Source organism: Biomphalaria glabrata, chromosome 16, assembly GCF_947242115.1.
Source record: "Biomphalaria glabrata chromosome 16, xgBioGlab47.1, whole genome shotgun sequence".
Lineage (NCBI taxonomy): Eukaryota > Metazoa > Mollusca > Gastropoda > Planorbidae > Biomphalaria > Biomphalaria glabrata.
The window spans coordinates 24125960-24145252 of NC_074726.1; the positions used below are offsets into that span (position 1 = coordinate 24125960).

The following is a 19293-nucleotide window of genomic DNA, read 5'->3' on the forward strand; positions in this document are numbered from 1 at the left end:
TTAAAAAATTATCCCACTTAGACTATTGACGGAAGCCCACATTTTATAATTATTTACAACAATAATAACAAAATTGAAGTAACTAGAATTCAGTTTACTAACAAAAGCAAAAATCTAACAAAGTAACAAGCATCTTTTTCACAAATGTTAATAATAATAATAATAAGAAGAAGAACATCATTTTTATAATATGGAGTTTAGCTATTTGCATAACCTACTGTTGTATCAGCCGAGGCCCTCCTATACATTCCTTAGAGAATTCTTATAGCCTATCAGAAAATGGTACTGCTGTGGAAATGTCAATCACCGGAATACATTGTTAAGTGGATAGCGTTAAATGAGCTACAATGGATGTGTGTTTCCCTCAAACGAATTTAAACCTAAGCAGTATCATATAATTAATATTCGTTCATTTCTATAATAATAATAAAAATAATAGTAATAATAATAATAATAATAATAATTTCGAGGTTTAAACCCCAAGTCCTCCACCATAAGGTTATATCTGCCCAGGAAGGATGGAGGCCGTGGATTGCAGAACATCTCTCAACTGTGTAAGACGCAAGTATCAAAAATACGATCAAAACTGCACGCCTTCCTACGCAAATACGACTCCGATGCAACCCCTCTGAACCAACACAATGTTGATGTTAATGTCGGTTTGGACGACGTAGGGAATGGGAAGAAAAAACACTCCACGGAAAATTCCCGGCTTTATTAGGTGGGGACAACATTGACTAGACTGCTTCCTTAACATGGCTCAAAGCAGGTCATCTCTACCTTGAAACAGAAGGCTTTGTTACAGCAATACAAAACAGAGTTATCAGGACAAAAAATTACGAGAAACATATCCTGAAACTCAATATTGTTGACAAATGCCAAAAATGTGGAAATGTGAGTGAGTCAATTGAACACATAATGGCAGGAGGTTCAGCCTTATCAAAATCCGCCTACCTAGGTCGCCATAACCAAGTTGCAAAGTTAATACACCAACACTTGACTTTGACACATAATTTGATCTGGAATGATACTCCTCCTTATTACAAATACTCACCACAAGAGTAGGGTTAGGTGAGTCTACGGATCATCTACTGTACTGGGATAGGTCTATTTTGACCGACAAAACGTTATATTTTAATCGCCCTGATCTGTTTCTCATCGATAAAAAAGAAAAAGCCGCTACCATTATTGATATCGCCGTACCACTGTCTCACAATTTAAGAAAAACTGAGATAGAAAAACAACGAAATATGGGAACCTTGAGGCTTGGAGATTAAGCGTTCGTGGAAGTTATCTAAAACAACAATATACCCCATTGTTCTATCAACCAAGGGGATAAAAACAATTTACCTCACAGATACCTTCAAGGCTCTTGGCATTCCTAGGAACATTCTCGTTGAGTGTCAGAGGTCGGTACTGCTGCAGACCTGCCACATCACCAGAAAATTCCTCAGTGGAAACTGATAAAGGGACTACGATGAATTTTGTTTCCCTTTAGCGAAACTCGACCCTGGCTGCTACAGAGAATAAATATCAGTTCGTTTCTAATATAATAATGATAATAATTCTTATTTTGACTAGTTATGAAGGAAAAAAGAGAAAACGAAAAGTTTGCCATTGAAAGAGAAAAGAAAAATGAATTAGTTGCCATTGAAAGAGAGAGATTGGCTTTGGAAAAGGAGCCGGCGGAGAAAAAGTTTAAAAAAAGACCAAGAAAAAGAGATAAAAGAAAGAGTGACATAACAGCGAATAAACTTTCAAAATATAAAGGAGTGATATTCAACGAAGACAAAATGAACATTGAGAACTGGAATACCCTGAAGACAAATGGACATTAGCAGGCTGGAAACAGTACAGCTAGCTCATTCTGTAGTGGGATCACAATGGGACATCATTGCAAAGGAGGGAAGCGGAAAGGATGGCATGTCAATAATGTTAGAATTATATAGATATGATTAGAAAAGGTGGGAATGATGGATACTAATTATTGTTCTAATCTACACTGACCAAATACATTTGTACTAAATTGGATATCATTGCTGCACATACATATATGTTTAGGGTACTACATTATAGAAGTTTTGTAAAGGCCACATAGGAAATGTAAAAGAGTATAAGTAGTATAAAGTAGATACGTAGATTTTATACAATGTATTTTATTTTTTTTGATTTTGTTAGATTATGATTATCCTTTGTAAGAAAATTATCAAATTGGTGTGATAGAAATACCTAAAAGGGGTGTGTGTTACGTGCGCAGCATAGCGTGAATGTGGAATGGTGCAAATAAGTGTTGAAAGGTTTAGAGAGAGAGAGAGAGAAGATCCAAGATGGACTCATGTAAACTAAGTTATTATTGATATGTTATTAATGGTTTCTCAATATTAAAGTATTCATCATCTGCTATTTATATATAAGTTAGTTTGTACATAATTAAGAGTCTCATCTACTCGTAACAAGCTCTTCGCCACGTCGTACAGACCTCCACTGCCAACATGTTGGCGCGTTGCAGACCAGTGTTTAGGCCTACTTTGACGACTGGTTTCGGGTATGGTCGCTGGACTGTCGTTCTGTCGTCTTGATGGTCCCGAGTTCATATCCTTACCGCTGCCACCCCATGTCGACCTTCGGGAAGTTTGAGCTAGGAAGTAGATTATCTTCAACCCTGAAGGAACATCCGAAATATAGGTATGCCACTTATTACCTCAGTGATTGGAATTATCTGGTTAACATTTCCTTCACTAAGATATATAAAAGGTGCTTGTATATTGGAAACTTTTGCGATAAGTGTCAAGGATGATAACATGAATATGAACTAAATACAACCTACGAAAGGAAGGGCTTCGAAAATGTAATTATTCAGTGCTAAGACATGACTTATAATCATATTTATTAGTCAGTACTCTGGAAGTTCCAAAAAGCCTGCTGTCAATATTACCGCCATGTGTGAAAATCTTCTATAAAGGATTTAAAAACTCTACATCTAAATACATAAATAAATAAAAATATATTTGTCAAATATATTATAAGTAAAATAGTAGATATCTCCTATTCAGACCTTACAATCAATAGGGCTGATATGGAGCGTGTGAGTGTGTTTCCATGGTGTTATTGTTAGTCTTGATCAATTACAAATGTAATTACATAAATGATCCAAACTAATGGATACAATTACGCTTTATATAAGCTTTTTTTTTTTTTTAAACTATTTTGTATGTTTTTCTTGTTATTTTATGTTATTAAAATTTTAATTTTCTATCATTGATTTCCAACTTCAATGAGAATACATTTTATTTGAGCGATGAAAAATAAATTGAATGGTATCGCCACCCTGATTTTCATTGAATGCTTCCCTACAAATTGAGTAACTGAATAAGAACCATTGCTAGTAAGTCAAATAAAACTTACATGCATTGTAAACAAGATCAAAGAACAGATTTAAAGAAAAGAACAGATTTAAAGAAAAGAATAGAGTTAAAGAAAAGAATAGAGTTAAAGAAAAGAACAGATTTAGAGAAAAGAATAGAGTTAAAGAAAAGAATAGAGTTAAAGAAAAGAACAGATTTAAAGAAAAGAATAGAGTTAAAGAAAAGAATAGAGTTAAAGAAAAGAATAGAGTTAAAGAAAAGAACAGATTTAAAGAAAAGAATAGAGTTAAAGAAAAGAATAGAGTTAAAGAAAAGAACAGATTTAAAGAAAAGAATAGAGTTAAAGAAAAGAATAGAGTTAAAGAAAAGAATAGAGTTAAAGAAAAGAACAGATTTAAAGAAAAGAATAGAGTTAAAGATGAAAAAAAAACTGTAGCGACAATTATATATGCTTATAGAATTTCTTTTCCTGACTTACAGTAGTCAAGAACAAGAAAACCTCAGTTGGGTTAAAATGAATTATAGCTGATATTTTATGAAGTGTTTCAGAACCCATTTTGATGTCCCTTACCCTGGGGCGCACAGGGCTACTGCCCCCCCCCCCCACAACATCCCTTTGTTACACCACTGATTTCACACAATTGATGGCGTTGCTTGATTTTGAGGACATATTTTGACTGATGACATTTTTTGGAAATGGCATTTTTTTGCCTTGAAGACATCGCCCAATTGTTCTGTTGATGATAATGTTCCATTTAGTACGTTCTCTTGACATTGTTCTAGTGACAGCATTAACAACATTGTTATACTGTGAAGAAGGTTCTGTTTTCTATACCGTTGTGTCATTTGATGAATTTCTGTTATCTTCTTGGACAAAGTGAATTTCTGTGTAGATAGCTGAAATAAAGAATTGAAGTTGGAATTTAGTTTGCTATACTAAAATTAACATACAAAAAATAATTGAAAAAATTAAAAACATTCAATTTCTTTTGTGGTCTATAGTGCAGATGTGGCCTACGGTGTCATGTGGCCAGCACAACGACCATCCACCTTTACTTTTTCTTCCAACTAACATCAGGTACCCCATTAGAACTTGTTGGAGAGACGCCCAAATGGTAAAATCCCAGTCTTCACAAGGATTCGAATCCGGGACCCCCGGTTCAGAAACCAAGCGCTTTACCGCTCAGCCACAGCACCTCCATTGCTATTTTAAGTATCATCATTAAAATATTTTATACTAAGTATTTTTAAGTATTTCGGTTATACTCTATTAGAATAAAATTATAAACTGTAAAGCATGTGCTAGAAGGACTTTTTGAACAATATCTTTTTTATCTGATATATTACAGATAGAACATTATAAATTTCTTCTCAAGGCTGGACCCTAAAGGCCGCAAGTTTAACATTTAAACTTAAAAGCCAAAAAATAAAAATTACATAGTAGGGCCTACTTAAAAATGAAATTAAGGCAATAGTCTCCAATGTCTTACTTTGTTCTGCTTGTAGTCTGTTTTCTTCTACAGTATCAGGCATGGGGACATCATAGCTCTCATTATTACCTGGGCTTCCTTTATGTCTGCGACGTTTTACAAACCAGAGCAAAATTCCAATTGAAGCACTGACCAACATAATACCTCCCAGTCCACCAACACAACCTCCAATGATCTGGGACACAGGGATTTCTAAAGACAAAATACAAGACTAGTAATTGTTAGCTCATGTTTTATAATTTATGTGTGTAATGTCATACTTTTCCACTGTGAGCATCAAGTAATGTCATGTTAAATTATTTAGAATTGCGGAACATATCAATAATATTTTTGGTAAGCAAAAGTACATGTTGGGGCACTATGGCTGAGTGTTTAAGCGTTTGGATTCCGGTAAAGACTAGTTAAAGTAAAGTTTCCCCTACAGACCTTGAGATATATGGATTCGAGCCCAGGAACCCAGGTTCCGAAGCCTAGTGCTTAACCACTCAGCCACCTTGCCATTTTTGGTGAAGATTAGGATTTTGAAATTCTGGGTTTTTAGGGCGCCCCGGAGTCCACCCAGCTCTAATGGGTACCTGACTTTAGTTGGAGAAAGTAAAGGCGGTTGGTCGTGCTGGCCACATGACACCCTGCTTGTTACATATTGCCCAAAGAGACAAATAACCTTGACATCATCTCTCCCCCCATAATGTAGCGTTCCAAGAGGATCTCTACTCTTTACTATATGTAGATAAAAATATTTAATTAAAAATAATTAATAATGTAATTCTTACATTTGCTAAGACTAAAATATGTAACGAACTTATTTTGTATATAAATAAATGTAACATATATACATATATATATATATATCTTAGAAAATCAATAATTGTTGTGTAGTAAAGTAGGAAAAACATTATTACCTGAGCTTTGAGAAAACTGCTCCTTAATAACTTGATATTTTAGAATTATTTCCCCTGCATCGTTTGTGACACTTAAAACATAAGTAGTCGTTCCACTTGTATTAGCGTCATAGACTGTCACAGTTATCTGCCCCAATGGAGGAGTCAGTCTTAAGAAGGTCACTTTGTATTTGCTCTGATCAATAAGTGAAGTTGATTGTCCTGTTTCTGTTTTTAAAACGTATTGCGTCGGTTCAGGATAGCCGTAGACTTCAAAAGTGAAAACTGTATTTTCATTTGGTGACACTCGAATTATCGGAAATGTGTTACTTTTCTGGACAGACTTTATTGGACCTAGAAATAAATTTAGATTTGTGAAGGCTGGACAGTGTGTATTGACTTCTCTACAAAAGATTTGTTTTTAGTTTAAGCCTTATGTTAACTTCTATAGTATTTTACAGACATTAGAAAAAAATGCAGCTAATTAATACGTATGCCTAATGTGTTAATTAGTCTTGCATGCTAATACTTATTAAGTTTTCCTGTATGATTCAGGCAATCCGTTACATGCTGTAATAGTACTAGGAAATAAAGAGATATTAAATTATCTGTATTTAGCAACACTTGGATGGACAACATGTGGAACTTAAAAAACAAAAATGTTTCAAAATGCCTTCAGAACAAAAGAGACGAAACAAAAGATTATCTTGTCTCTAAGCCCTAAGCTATTTAAATATCATTGGTCCAAAGAGTGACGGAACAAAGTTTTCAAGGCGGAATAATTTGAGTGCTTAACCCAAAGTTTACAAGAAAGCACCCATACACCGTTTTAAATATTAGCTAATATTTTAAAGGGCCGTTAAATGTCTTCTAATTTAAAATAATTTCCACAATTATAAATGATATAGTTAAAAGGACAATTTAAATACTTATTTCTGGAACCGTCTTTACGTTTTGTGCCTGTTATAAGATATACTGCATTAACTGAGCACAAACCAATGGACCTCATTCATCAATCGTAAACAAACAACATTTAGCCACGTGATAATATTGATAAAACAATGAAAATTACGTATCACGTTAAAGCCTTTATGGATTGCGTAATTTGTATAGAAGATATAGAGAACCACGTGGCAAAGTGTTGTTTGTTTACGATTGGTGAATGAGGCCCATTGTTCAGGAATATGAAAAAAATGTCAAAAAGAAACGCGTTTACCTCTTTTTAACTAAAACATACAAACATGTACTTTAAAAAAAACAAATAAAAAAACTAAATTTTACACTTTATATTGATGTCAACATAATCCAGAAATGACGCCACACTATCTTCAAAGCCATTCCGCCCTGTACAGTTGTATCTCCCAGAATCCTCACACTGTAAGTCACGGAGAGATAACTCTAGTGTCTCGTTGGTGGAAATGATCTCTTTGACTGATCCCAGACCACTAGCTAGAAGCACAGCTTTAGATGGCGGATCTGTTGACTTGACTTGACAGTAGATAGTGACAGTATCACCCACACTCACGTTGACTGAGTCTACGCCGTTGACAGTAACGTTGACAACTTCTGGTACATCTGAAGATAAAAAGACAAAAATTTTGGGGCTTATGAAGAATATTAAGAAAATACATTCGACAAACCTTCATCTACGAAGACGAATAGTGTTCAATCGGAGGCCAATCTATAGATAGTAAGCTTTTTTTTTTCCTGTATCCGGTATACACTATACTTAAAACCAAGTACTAATTATCATTTGCCCTTTTTTAGCACTATAGAATTAAATAAAATATAAAAGGGTAAACAATGAGCGGTTACTGTGAACTTTACTATTTATACTATTGTTATAAAGTACTTATGGAAGCTTGAAAATTGTACTGTACCACTGTGTACTTTGTAATAGTTAATAATGGTTTATAAATAGATAAATATTAACTTACCGAAATAGTCGAGTTTAAAAGCAACTCTTTTAGTTTTGTCATTAAATCTTGTCTCATAGCAAAAGTATTGCCCACTCTCTGTAACAATATATGGCCTATATTTACTATTGATTAAAAAAAAAGTTTAATATTTCTCGATATAAAAATGAATTATTTACCGACAAAAGTCAACTATTTGTTCTATTATCACATTTAAGGTCTCATCAATGTATTAAAAAAAAACTTAGATTTTTTAAACTAAAGTAGCTGTTTATTAAAGTGTGACCACTGGGCACTTGCTGAAGCGTAGGGCCTTAGTCCATGTACAAATAACAAATCTTTGGTGAATAAGATTTTCTAGGTCAGTGATGTCTGCAAGCGAAACATGAGAACTACAGGCATCAACGAAAGTGTATGGGAGGATATAGCTCAAGATCGGCCAACATGGAGACAGACTGTGCATGCTGGTACAAACCTCGCACGGAGCAAAAGAAATGAAGTGGCCTTAGACAAGAGAAAATTTAAAAACAAACTGCCCTATCAGCTAGCCATAAAATAGATGCATACACGTGATTACTTACACCCGTCCCAAGAAGAAACTAAAACCAGTGACTCATCTAAAGGAATCCATTTGTCTTCCGAGACAACCATACAATACGATATCCAACCTAACAGAGAAATGAATTTAGATCTTATTATTGACCTGTCATCAATTTTAATGTGGGTTACCTTGACTTCCATCTATAATTAGGTCACTAAACTTTCCAGACTGGCTGACATTCAGACCTGTAGCATCAAACCACTGGACACTAGATGAAGGAAATGTTTCCCCAGAGAGAAGACAGCGACAGGAAGCTGTAGTGTTACGTCTGATAAAGCCATTCTTGACATATGGTCCACTGGGGCAGTCAGGAGACAAGGTGACCATTGTATTACCTGTAAAAAATATACTTTATACTTCTTGATGACAAGACTTATTGTGACCATATTGTCAATACCTGACCATGAGCCCACATCAAGAAAAAAATCGTCTGTCTGTCTGAACCGATTGTTATGGAGTGTGTGGTTTTTTTTTTCTGTTTCATAGGTAGATTACATTGTTGGGAACTTTATCTCTGTGCCTTGTGTAGGGTGTTGGTGAGGTAAAAGCGAAAGTAAATTTAAAAAAACAACTAGTACAATTAGAATACATGCGAAGTTCAACAATTAGATGAGTTTAAAACGAGTGTATGTAATTCAAACATTTAATACATTAATAAAGAGGATCCGCACATTGTCATCGTTGTCACAACAAAAGTACAAAAACTAATACTTAATGAGATCTCGACTGCCTTCTAAGACGTCAATCTATCAATTACTTTTTATTTCATATCTTTTCCTAATCTGTGTTTTTAATCATTTCTAATTATGTCATCGTCACTAATACATAAAAACATAAACCAAAATAAGCAAATCCCAAACTTAACGAGCCAATACGTTTTGTTTCATCATAAAAAAGTTCTGATTTATTTTTTAAGGAAGACTTGATTTATGCAAAATTTCAGCTTGTTAAAATAACGAAAAAGTATAAATAAATGAATCAAATTTCTTACTATGATAAAAGTATTCGATGATAGTAGGAATTACAAATACAATTAACACATGTTGACCACTTACTTAAATTCCAAATGTTGGCGTTATTACAAGATGACGCATTGTTCGGAGACATATATATTGTTAATGTATGAATTAGATCAGGGTCACTATATGAAGTATAATTGTTCAACAGAAATCCGCCCTTATCTAGACTTTGTTTTGCGAACCTGTCGTCCTGGAAAAAAAAGGTGGATGGTTAAAATATTCACATTGTCTTATAATTGTGGACAACAGAAAAATTAGATCAGGATAATGTTGTGACTTAATTCTTTGTTTTTTTAGGAAAACACTTTAAATAATGAAAAATATTTACTCATCATATAATATTTATACACAACTAGTTTAACCCACCGGCTACGCTGGTTGATTTGCTCCACATTTAATCACAATATGTTTTGTTTGAAAGTTTTAAGTTCTTTACTCGGCAATCACGTTGTAGGTCAATACTTAATATTTTATTGCAATAAATGCATTTAGTACTTACCACTTCTACATCAACAACTTGATGACCTCTTTGGTTTTTAACTGTAACCAACAGGTTGCCTGTACCAGTGTCCTGTACAGTGATATTCGGTAAAACAGTAGCTAGTAATGAATAATTTAAAAAAAAAATTAGGAGGCCTTGATTTAAAACAAGAAACATAAAATTATATATTTAAAAAAAAGACAATACCTCCATTATTAAACTTAAAATATAATAAAATAATTTTAAGATATATATTTTTTAAAATTTTGGTTCAATTTGATTATCGAACCCGTGACCGTTTAGTATCGAACAAGGCAATGAAATATTTCTTGACTAATTTGATGGGGTAAGTTGAATTAGAAATAAATGTGTGGCCGCTTTAAAGTTGGAAACTAACAATAGATAAGTATACAACTCTCTGTTTGTTTTCATTAGCACTTTCCTGGCACAGTGGTTAGCATGTTCGATTGAGGAGTATTAAATAGGTTTGAGCCCTCGAGTTCGAACTCATGTTGTTCTATTTTTTTTATAAATGAATTTAAAAAGTGATCACAGTAACATTTATCCAGATTCCCCTGCCTCTCCTTTATTTTTTTTAGAATAGATCTATTACAAATTTAATTACATGATTTACCAAAATTGTTACAACTACGCTTAATTTATATTTAAAAAATTAAAGCCTTTTTCTTTGTTTTATGATTAGAAGTGTTTGAAATTTGCCCCCACAAAATCATAACAGTGACTGAATTAATTAATCCAAAAGTTATAATTTCTCTGTAAACTTTGACTCGAATGAAGACTGCGACAATTTATTTCAATCTGTTTATAGAGGAGGCACATATTTTGTACGTATATTGAGGTATCAATAGAACCTCGCACTTACCTACAGAATCACAAACATATTCACAATAAGGCTTAGGCCATTTGGTTATAAGGATAATTACTTCATCGATAAATGCTGCCGACTGATTAAACAAATTGAGGTCAAGCCTAGTAAACTGTTCACTCCTTGTCCCAAAGTAGCCGAGGGCTTTGCTCGAATCACCGACTTGATAATAATAATTATCAACAAACACCAGATGCTTCGCAGTCTTCAAATCCGACAAAATCAACTGGCTTGTGAAAGTGTAATGGAATGATATTTGCCAGTAAAAGCTTGTAGTAACTAAAAATGGAATACAAAATGAATGAAACTATTATTGGGTTGTTCATATTCATAATGAAACAAAAACTTGTTTAAAATAAAAGGTAATACAAACTCTGAAGTAGTTTCCACAATATGAAAGAATGGTTACCTTTACCTTTACCTATCCCTTAGTCGGTTTGACCATTGGGGCACCATGCAAAATCCGTCGACCGTCTTTCTCCATTCCTTTCTTTCTTTAGCCTTAGAAACTCCTTCAATGGCAGGCTCGTCCATTCTTTTATGTTGTCTTCCCATCGCTTTCTTTTGCTTGTTTTTTTTAACGAGAGTTAGCAGGTCATCATGGGGTCCGATGGCTGCAGTGTCTTTCATCTATTGGTTTGTGATGCGGTCTTTAAATGTGTAGATGTTTGAAAAGTAAATCTTGTTTGAAATATAAAGGAACAAACGCTTTCTAGGAGTTCCCACATTATTGAAGGATCTCCCTTCAGAACTGAACATAAATTAATTCTGTTACTAGGAATTAGTTCTTTGTTCGAAGAAGGACGTTTTGACGCCGCCGTTTTGACGACGCCGTTTTGGCCCCGCCATTTTGGTGGGAGCCGTTTTGGCAACGGGACGTTTTGGCGCGAAATACATTATGTACGTTTATTGTATTATTTCTTTTAAAAGAATTATTCATATCTATGTTTTACATGAGTGTTTGTGTTAAGACATATTTTTCACGTACTAAATGTAAATGTGTGTTTGTTTTTCACATCATTTTCTATAATAAACATTTTGACTTGTGTATGTGTGTTTATTAAGAGGCACACTTTTATTTTCAAAAAAGTTTTTTAAGATATTACTTTAAAATTAAAAACAAAATGAAACGATGATAGACTAAAAATTGATGCGATTATTTGTTTACATTAACATTGGTTTATTTAATGACTGTATTGTATCTCCAGCTATACATACCAAACACTTGCTAATAATATAAGTAAAAATATAATACATGTACCATGTTTCTCAAAATACTTTAAGTTAAGTATACATAGACACCATGGTTATTTGCCTAAGTCGCTGGAATTCAAGGGTTCATTAAAAAAAGCTACGTGCTTATTAAATTATCGTCAAATGATATCTCGCGCCAAAACGTCCCGTCGCCAAAACGGCTCGCGCCAAAACGTCCCGTCGCCAAAACGGCGGGGCCAAAACGTCACGTACCGTTCTTTGTTTCATAGAAAGGGAAAGTTTGGACTTACAGGCAATGACGCGAATAGTAAAAAAAAATTTAAAAAAATAATAGGAATTTACAAAAATAACGAAATGTAAACAGAATACTTCTGAAGACTTTAGAGAGTAAAAGACTTAGCTTGACAACATTCGACGGCTCCCTTAGTTATTATTAAACTTCTTGTTTGGTATTCAATACAGGGGCTTAGCTAGGAATGTTCCTTCCATCATTTGAGGGCCCGGGGGGGGGGGCTTGACCTCTTTGGGGGCCCCTGCATTTTGCGTAATATTTAATTTTTAATGTAAAAAAAAACACTAATTTGGGGTCCCCCGTCAAGTGGGGACCCTGGGGGGAGGGGATTTTCAAAGTCTCTACCTCCTCACCCACCCTATCTACGCCACTGATTCAATATCAGCGTCAACTAGCTTATATTGTTAGCCTTCGTTTGTATTATTGGATTTCGCTATGTGAAAGTTACCTCAATTTGACTTATGTGAATAAGACACAGCGCGGAAGAGCCTAACACTCCATAGTATAAATCTCCCTCAGTGCGACAGAGGATGGCTGCTGGCAGGGTTTGAACCCGGGATCATCGAGATGATCAAACGACAATTGAGCGCGCATTCCGCAGTAAATCAAAAGTATGTCAGATGTTTTTTTAAAAGGGAATAAACACACTCTATGTTGCTTCCCTTTTGTCTTGGTAGAAGATAGAATAGAAATAGCTCTATAGTGTCATGTTAACGTGGCAGAGCTACAAACTGTATACACACACACTATGGGCTAATGACCTCTGTCTGTCTGTCTGTCTATGTATCTGCTTGTTTGTTCTACCAAAGGTGTGTACACGCTATTTCTCAGACACCCAATCTCGGATCAAGTTGAAATTTATATCGATTATATCGTTTACCTAGTATCACAAGAATCAATTAAAAAAAAAAAAATTAGTTTATTGACTATTGGTAATCAATTACTTTGTTTAGTATATCAAACAAGGGAAAGAAATAGTACTTGAATGAAGTGGTGTTATAAGCTGAATTAGTCCCCTTTATATTGGGCTGCCGTCTCAGGCTTAGTGAGCCCAAACATGAAATAGAAACAATAGACAACTTACTATACAATCTTCCATGTTCTAATTGATAAAGAAATAATTAATTAATACAGCTTATTGATACATTAATATAGATTTTTTTTTTAAACGTATTCTATTTTGTATTTTGCTTGTTTTACTTACAGAACTCCGGTAAGAACAAATCGACTCTCTGGTCTCTCCATGCACATTGGAGAAATTGGGATACAAAATAGTTGGAAACATTGAACGACATGATGATGAAATAACCCTCTGTTGTCTGACGATCCCAAAAGCCACAAAGTGAAGTCTTGTTTTGTACCCAGCCCTCCCCCGTGATATTGATGGTGCAAACTTGAGATTGCGGAGTTAAAAAGGGCCCCTATGGAAAATAAATAATGCATGATATATTAAATTAAGACTTCCTTATATTTAGTAATGTCAAGGCAATTTGTTTTAAATAGACGGGGGATATAAGATATTAGAGTCTACTTTAAATAAAGTTTCATTCGTTTAAATGTAATTGAAAATGGTTTAATATATATCAACAAGTTTTAATTTAACAAAAAAATAAACTACTTAAAAATTTTAGTTATGAGCAAAGTTCTCGGGTGTTAAAAAGTATTTTTTTACTAAGCTTTTATCACTCCCTCTTTCTGTCTGTCTGTCTGTCTCGTACAATTTTCTATCCCCATTCTCGGATCCAGTTGAAACTTTGCAAATTATTCATTGTTCCTAACAAAACACGAATCAATTAAAAAAAACAACACAATTAGTCATTAATTAATTTTGTTTAATATTGAAATGGGAAAATAAATCTTACAGTTATGAAAGATAATACTGTAAATGTGAAGTTTGTTCCCTTAGATAAACTCTTTTTTAAAAAGTATTTTTCTATAGTTTGCAAGATTGAATATGACGTCTGCATGAAAAAGAACGGATACAGTCACGTGCCGACGGGTGTTATTTCCCGTTAGGCTGAGTTGAAGTGATAGTCGTCTGTGGTCTGAAAATAAGTATTGCTAAATGTAATGACCTGTTACAACCCATGTTTGTTAATATTCATGGTAAGGCTAAATTTAGAGTTTTACTTGGGTATCGAAATGTTGACCACGGTTATCACGAGGGGTGAGATCTTGGCCAACAGGGTCACGTGATTGACGTGAATGTGCAGGGGGTATATGAAGCAAGGTTTGAAGTTAGTGGATGATTTGTTACTGTGAGAGTAGGTCAGAGTCGGAGACTGAAGTTTGAACAAGTTGTTTGTTTGACATGTTTCTGATGTTCCTACTTCCTAGTCCAAACCTCCCGGGAGACGACGTTGAATGTCACCGGGCAGGTATGAACCCTGGACCAACTAGACGACGTTGAATGTCACCGGGCAGGCATGAACCCTGGACCAACGAGACGACGTTGAATGTCACCGGGCAGGTATGAACCCTGGACCAACGAGACGACGTTGAATGTCACCAGGCAGGCATGAACCCTGGACCAACGAGACGACGTTGAATGTCACCGGGCAGGTATGAACCCTGGACCAACGAGACGACGTTGAATGTCACCGGGCAGGCATGAACCCTGGACCAACGAGACGACGTTGAATGTCACCGGGCAGGTATGAACCCTGGACAAACGAGACGACGTTGAATGTCACCGGGCAGGCATGAACCCTGGACCAATGAGACGACGTTGAATGTCACCGGGCAGGTATGAACCCTGGACCATCGAGACGACGTTGAATGTCACCGGCAGTCACCGGGCAGGCATGAACCCTGGAACAACGAGACGACGTTGAATGTCACCGGGCAGGTATGAACCCTGGACCATCGAGACGACGTTGAATGTCACCGGGCAGGTATGAACCCTGGACCAACGAGACGACCGAATGATGAGTCTAGCGAGGATTCCGCACGACCAGCAGCTCAGAGTTAGTCAGAAGTTGATAGATGAGCAGGAAAGGTTTTCGTATCGGCGATAGGTATTTTGTGTTGGACCATATAATTATTATTATAGCTTTTATACAGCGCTACTTTCATGCTTATAGCATGCTCAGAGCGCTTTTGGTCCAATCACATTTAACTATTTAACTAATTAACTATTTTTGTTTGCATGGATCTGATGATCCACACGACGTTTAGTGGACATATGTTAAATAGAATAAGAAAGTGTTTTATTAACTGTACATAGAAGTTTAGTCTCCTTGGAGAGAGTCCTTTTTTCCGCTATTAGACGTTAGGATGTTCCTATAGTGACAGTCCAAAGATTGAACTAGGGCATGGAGTTGCACGTCATTGAGCCAAACCCTACACAACGACCATTACAACCACTCAGGCAGCCTGTTTGTGACAGACGACCCCCGATATCCTAATTTAAACGTAGAGGTAACAAGTATTCATTCAATACGCTTGATACACATTTACAGATACCCAGAGCACTTACAAAGCTAACAACAGTTTTAAAATGAAGCGAATAGAACATACTCTTATGATCATAAGATGATAAGTCTTGTCATATTCAAAATTAAAAGCTTTTTGTTTTTTTTTACAAATGTTCGGATTTTACAATAAACAAACCGAGTAAAGGATGCTAAATTTAAATCCAATGTAGACAAATAAATAATAAAGATGAGCTACAAAGGGAAATGATCAGAAAGATTTATCCTGCAGTAAGTCCTGGATTGACATATAAGCAACCTAATCTATAGATTTGCTTTCCGATTGCTTTGCCCCCCCCCCCCCCAACCCCGCTGGTATATTTTCAAGCCCGCTAAAGGAAAAGCAAAGAAAAAATTCCCATTTAAATGGGCCCTATAGCTTTAATAGCTTAGGGGCTTATCAAGTTCGAATCAGGCTCTGTCTACAAAGCGAAAAATGCACAAAAGGTATTAGATAACAATTAAAAAACAGTTTATCAAAACTTGTAATATTTATATTCTTTTTCCGGCATAAATGGACATTTCTAATGTTGTTTTTTTTGTCGTTTCATATTGATGCAATATGCTTATAATTATTTATGTAAACGTTTTTTTTTATTTCACGACTATTTAGTAAATCTGTTTATATTAATTTCTTATTAAAATGTTTTTGCATCAATAAAAAAAAAAGCACTTTTCAAACATGCGTATTACCGATTGGCATGTAACTTCACCCACTGGCCTACTGGCTCCATCAGCATCTTTTGTTGTGTTAACGAAAAGTTCGACTTCAAAGTGTTCGTCAGGTACCAAAATCAGTTGACATTTTCCCCAGCGAATCTGTACGTCCAAACCACAGTCTCCTGAAATAGAAGCAGGTGTAATATTAACATTTATTTATTTAGATTTATATGTATCAAGTTAAGTTGGCCTCCTTCAGTCGTAGAACGACTATGGTTCATCTCGCGCACTTCCTCATGTGGCTGTGGAGCCCTATTTTGGAGAGACACTCCCGTCCACAAATATCGCAGGTTAAGGTGGTTTTTGCTTCAGGGGTAGAGGAGCTGGCCATTTTTCGTGAGCTGAGACCCATATTCTTTCACTGTCTTGCCCTGCTGTCAGAGAGCTCAGACGTAAATGCGTATTTCACAGAATCAGAACACATTGAAGAATACTGTAAAAATATTTTGTTAATATTAAATATAAAAATACAAAAGAAATGATAATCGATTTTTTGTATGGAAAAGAAAGAAAATGAGATTGTTTCTGTAGCAGGAGAGAACATTGAAATAGTGCAAACTTTGAAATACCTTGGGACCATCTAAGAAAAAAAAAATTTACTTCAAATTAGCAGGATATCAAGAGAGAGGCCGATGCTTTTAAGTTGTCCAGCCAGTTTTTGTTTGCAATGCCTTGTCTTCGTGCTCCCACCACTGTACCTCGAAGGAGGAATTTTAACAGTGAGTCTTATCTTACAATATGACTAAACAAGCTCAGCTTTCGTCTCTTCAAAGTTTTGGGAAGTTCCTCCTAACTGACAAGAGAAGAAAAACTCCAGATTTAAGCCTATGCTGTCCTGAGGCAAAATCAAGAGATGGCGACCTTAAGTCACTTTGCAGCACAGTGTTACACTCTAGCATCAGAATCAGAAACCTCATCAGGAACGAACCATGCCGTGAATTACTCCCTTAGAACATGTGAAAGTAAGCGGGCAGTGAGTTTCTAGGTCGCCTTGTCCCTGTACAAGGACAGCCCCAATGTCGCACACGAACCAGTTCTCTCTCTCTATCAAATCCTGGTTGTCCCGATCGTCTTTCATGCAGAACGCGACATTCGTAAAGAATGGGGTCTATTGTTTCTACGTCCTCGACGCAGCGGCGACACCGTGTATCGTAGTTCTCTCGAAACCGTCCGAAGTAAGCACCGAACGGACAGTGACCGACTCGGAACTGGGCTAGGACGGTCTGTTCCGCACGATTAAGTGGCCACCTAGCGTCCTTTTTGCCCGCCACTGATCGGCACTCTCCGTTACTTTGGTGCGTGGAGAGGAGGGAACTGCTGTGTGGGCGACATCGTTAAGAGCACAGCTAATGCCCAGGCATTCAACCCATATCTATCAGATGATATATATATATATGCTTCGCAACTAAAGAAGGCCATAGAAGTTTAAAAAAAAAACATTGCTGGCATGAAGATGTTAAGTATTATATAAAGCGGTATGTGTTTTGCCAAATATTTTAATTATATATTTAAAAAAAAAAAAAGAAGAGATAGATGATGTCATACCCAGATAACAACAGAAAAAGCAATAAACAAAACATAAGGAGTTGCTTAACATCTTGGGATTACGTCATCTATAAGATAAATAAAATACATTTTATTCATTATAATTTGTGCGTCTGTCTATTTATTTTATCTATTTATTTTATCTATCTATCTATCTATCTATCTATCTATCTATCTATCTATCTATCTATCTATCTATCTATCTATCTATCTATCTATCTATCTATCTATCTATCTATCTATCTATCTATCTATCCATCTATCTATCTATCTATCTATCTTTCTATCTATCTATCTATCTATCTATCTATCTATCTATCTATCTATCTATCTATCTATCTATCCACCTATCTATCTATCTATCTATCTATCTATCTCTCTCTCTCTATATATATATATATATATATATTATATATTTATATTTATATATATATATATATATATATATATATATATATATATATATATATATATATATATATATATATACATATATATATATATCTACAAACCTTCTATTTATCAAATCAAACTTTAAATAAAATTTCTTATTTCACAAATGAATATTAGAAATGTATGCATAGGGAGAGAGAGAGAGAGAGTGAGATAGATAGATGGATAGATAGATAGATAGATAGATAGATAGATAGATAGATAGATAGATAGATATGGATAGAGATGTATACTCCCTATAGATCTTCTTCCTGCATTGCATAGTAAGCTAATTCCCTTTTGAATATGACCAGGTAAAATGTCTTGAAGGAGAAAGGCACTAAGTATTATATATTGAACAGACTCAATGTTAGGTGAGGCGTGGTGGGGGGACAGATGTCCTGGGAAATGCACTAGTTTTTGTTGAGGAAATCTCGATATAAAAAAAATAGTTTTTAGTAAGAAAGGCAGTACACACATCTTATAAACCTTCATTCATTAAATGTGATGAATAGAACTTAGACCTACAATACATGCAGGCTACGCGTGATTTACTATCGCATATTTCTACATGGAGTATGTATATCTTGAATCCATAGGAGAAATGTGTTCACTTCTCAGTAAAGTTATTATTGAATTAAATTTATCTTTGAAATTATTACTGATGTTATTATTCATGGGTGTTGTTACAGCTTTCTATTACATATATCTAAAGCTATCTTGAAACTACCTTAATTTCCCTAAAGTCTAGGTGTCCCTGAGTTCAGATGTAATTAGAAGAACACATAACAACATCAAAACAAAAAAAAACTTTATTGAACTTCATGGCACATATCACACGCTGGTCTCTCTCCATCTAAAAAAATTAACACACTTCCGGTCATTCGCGCATCGACATATATCTGTAAAAATAGATTATACACACATACAGACATTCATCCGTGACAGGTGGTTTTGGTATGGGCAATACATACCTC

The 19293-nt window shown here is 35.1% G+C and overlaps 1 protein-coding gene across 1 annotated transcript; it reads right to left on the minus strand.

Annotated features, from left to right (window-relative positions):
* Window positions 1-79: 79 nt before the first annotated feature.
* LOC106059801 (uncharacterized) lies at window positions 80-16631 on the minus strand. Its single transcript, XM_056014626.1, has 11 exons — window positions 16313-16631; window positions 13351-13567; window positions 10637-10918; window positions 9772-9872; window positions 9309-9462; window positions 8382-8588; window positions 7674-7751; window positions 7018-7311; window positions 5758-6090; window positions 4856-5047; window positions 80-4262 (listed from the first exon to the last, which is right to left on the minus strand). The coding sequence occupies exons 2-11, from the start codon at window positions 13439-13441 to the stop codon at window positions 4195-4197; spliced, it is 1800 nt and encodes a 599-aa protein (XP_055870601.1). The 5' UTR covers window positions 13442-13567; window positions 16313-16631; the 3' UTR covers window positions 80-4194.
* Between the last annotated feature and the right edge of the window lie 2662 nt (window positions 16632-19293).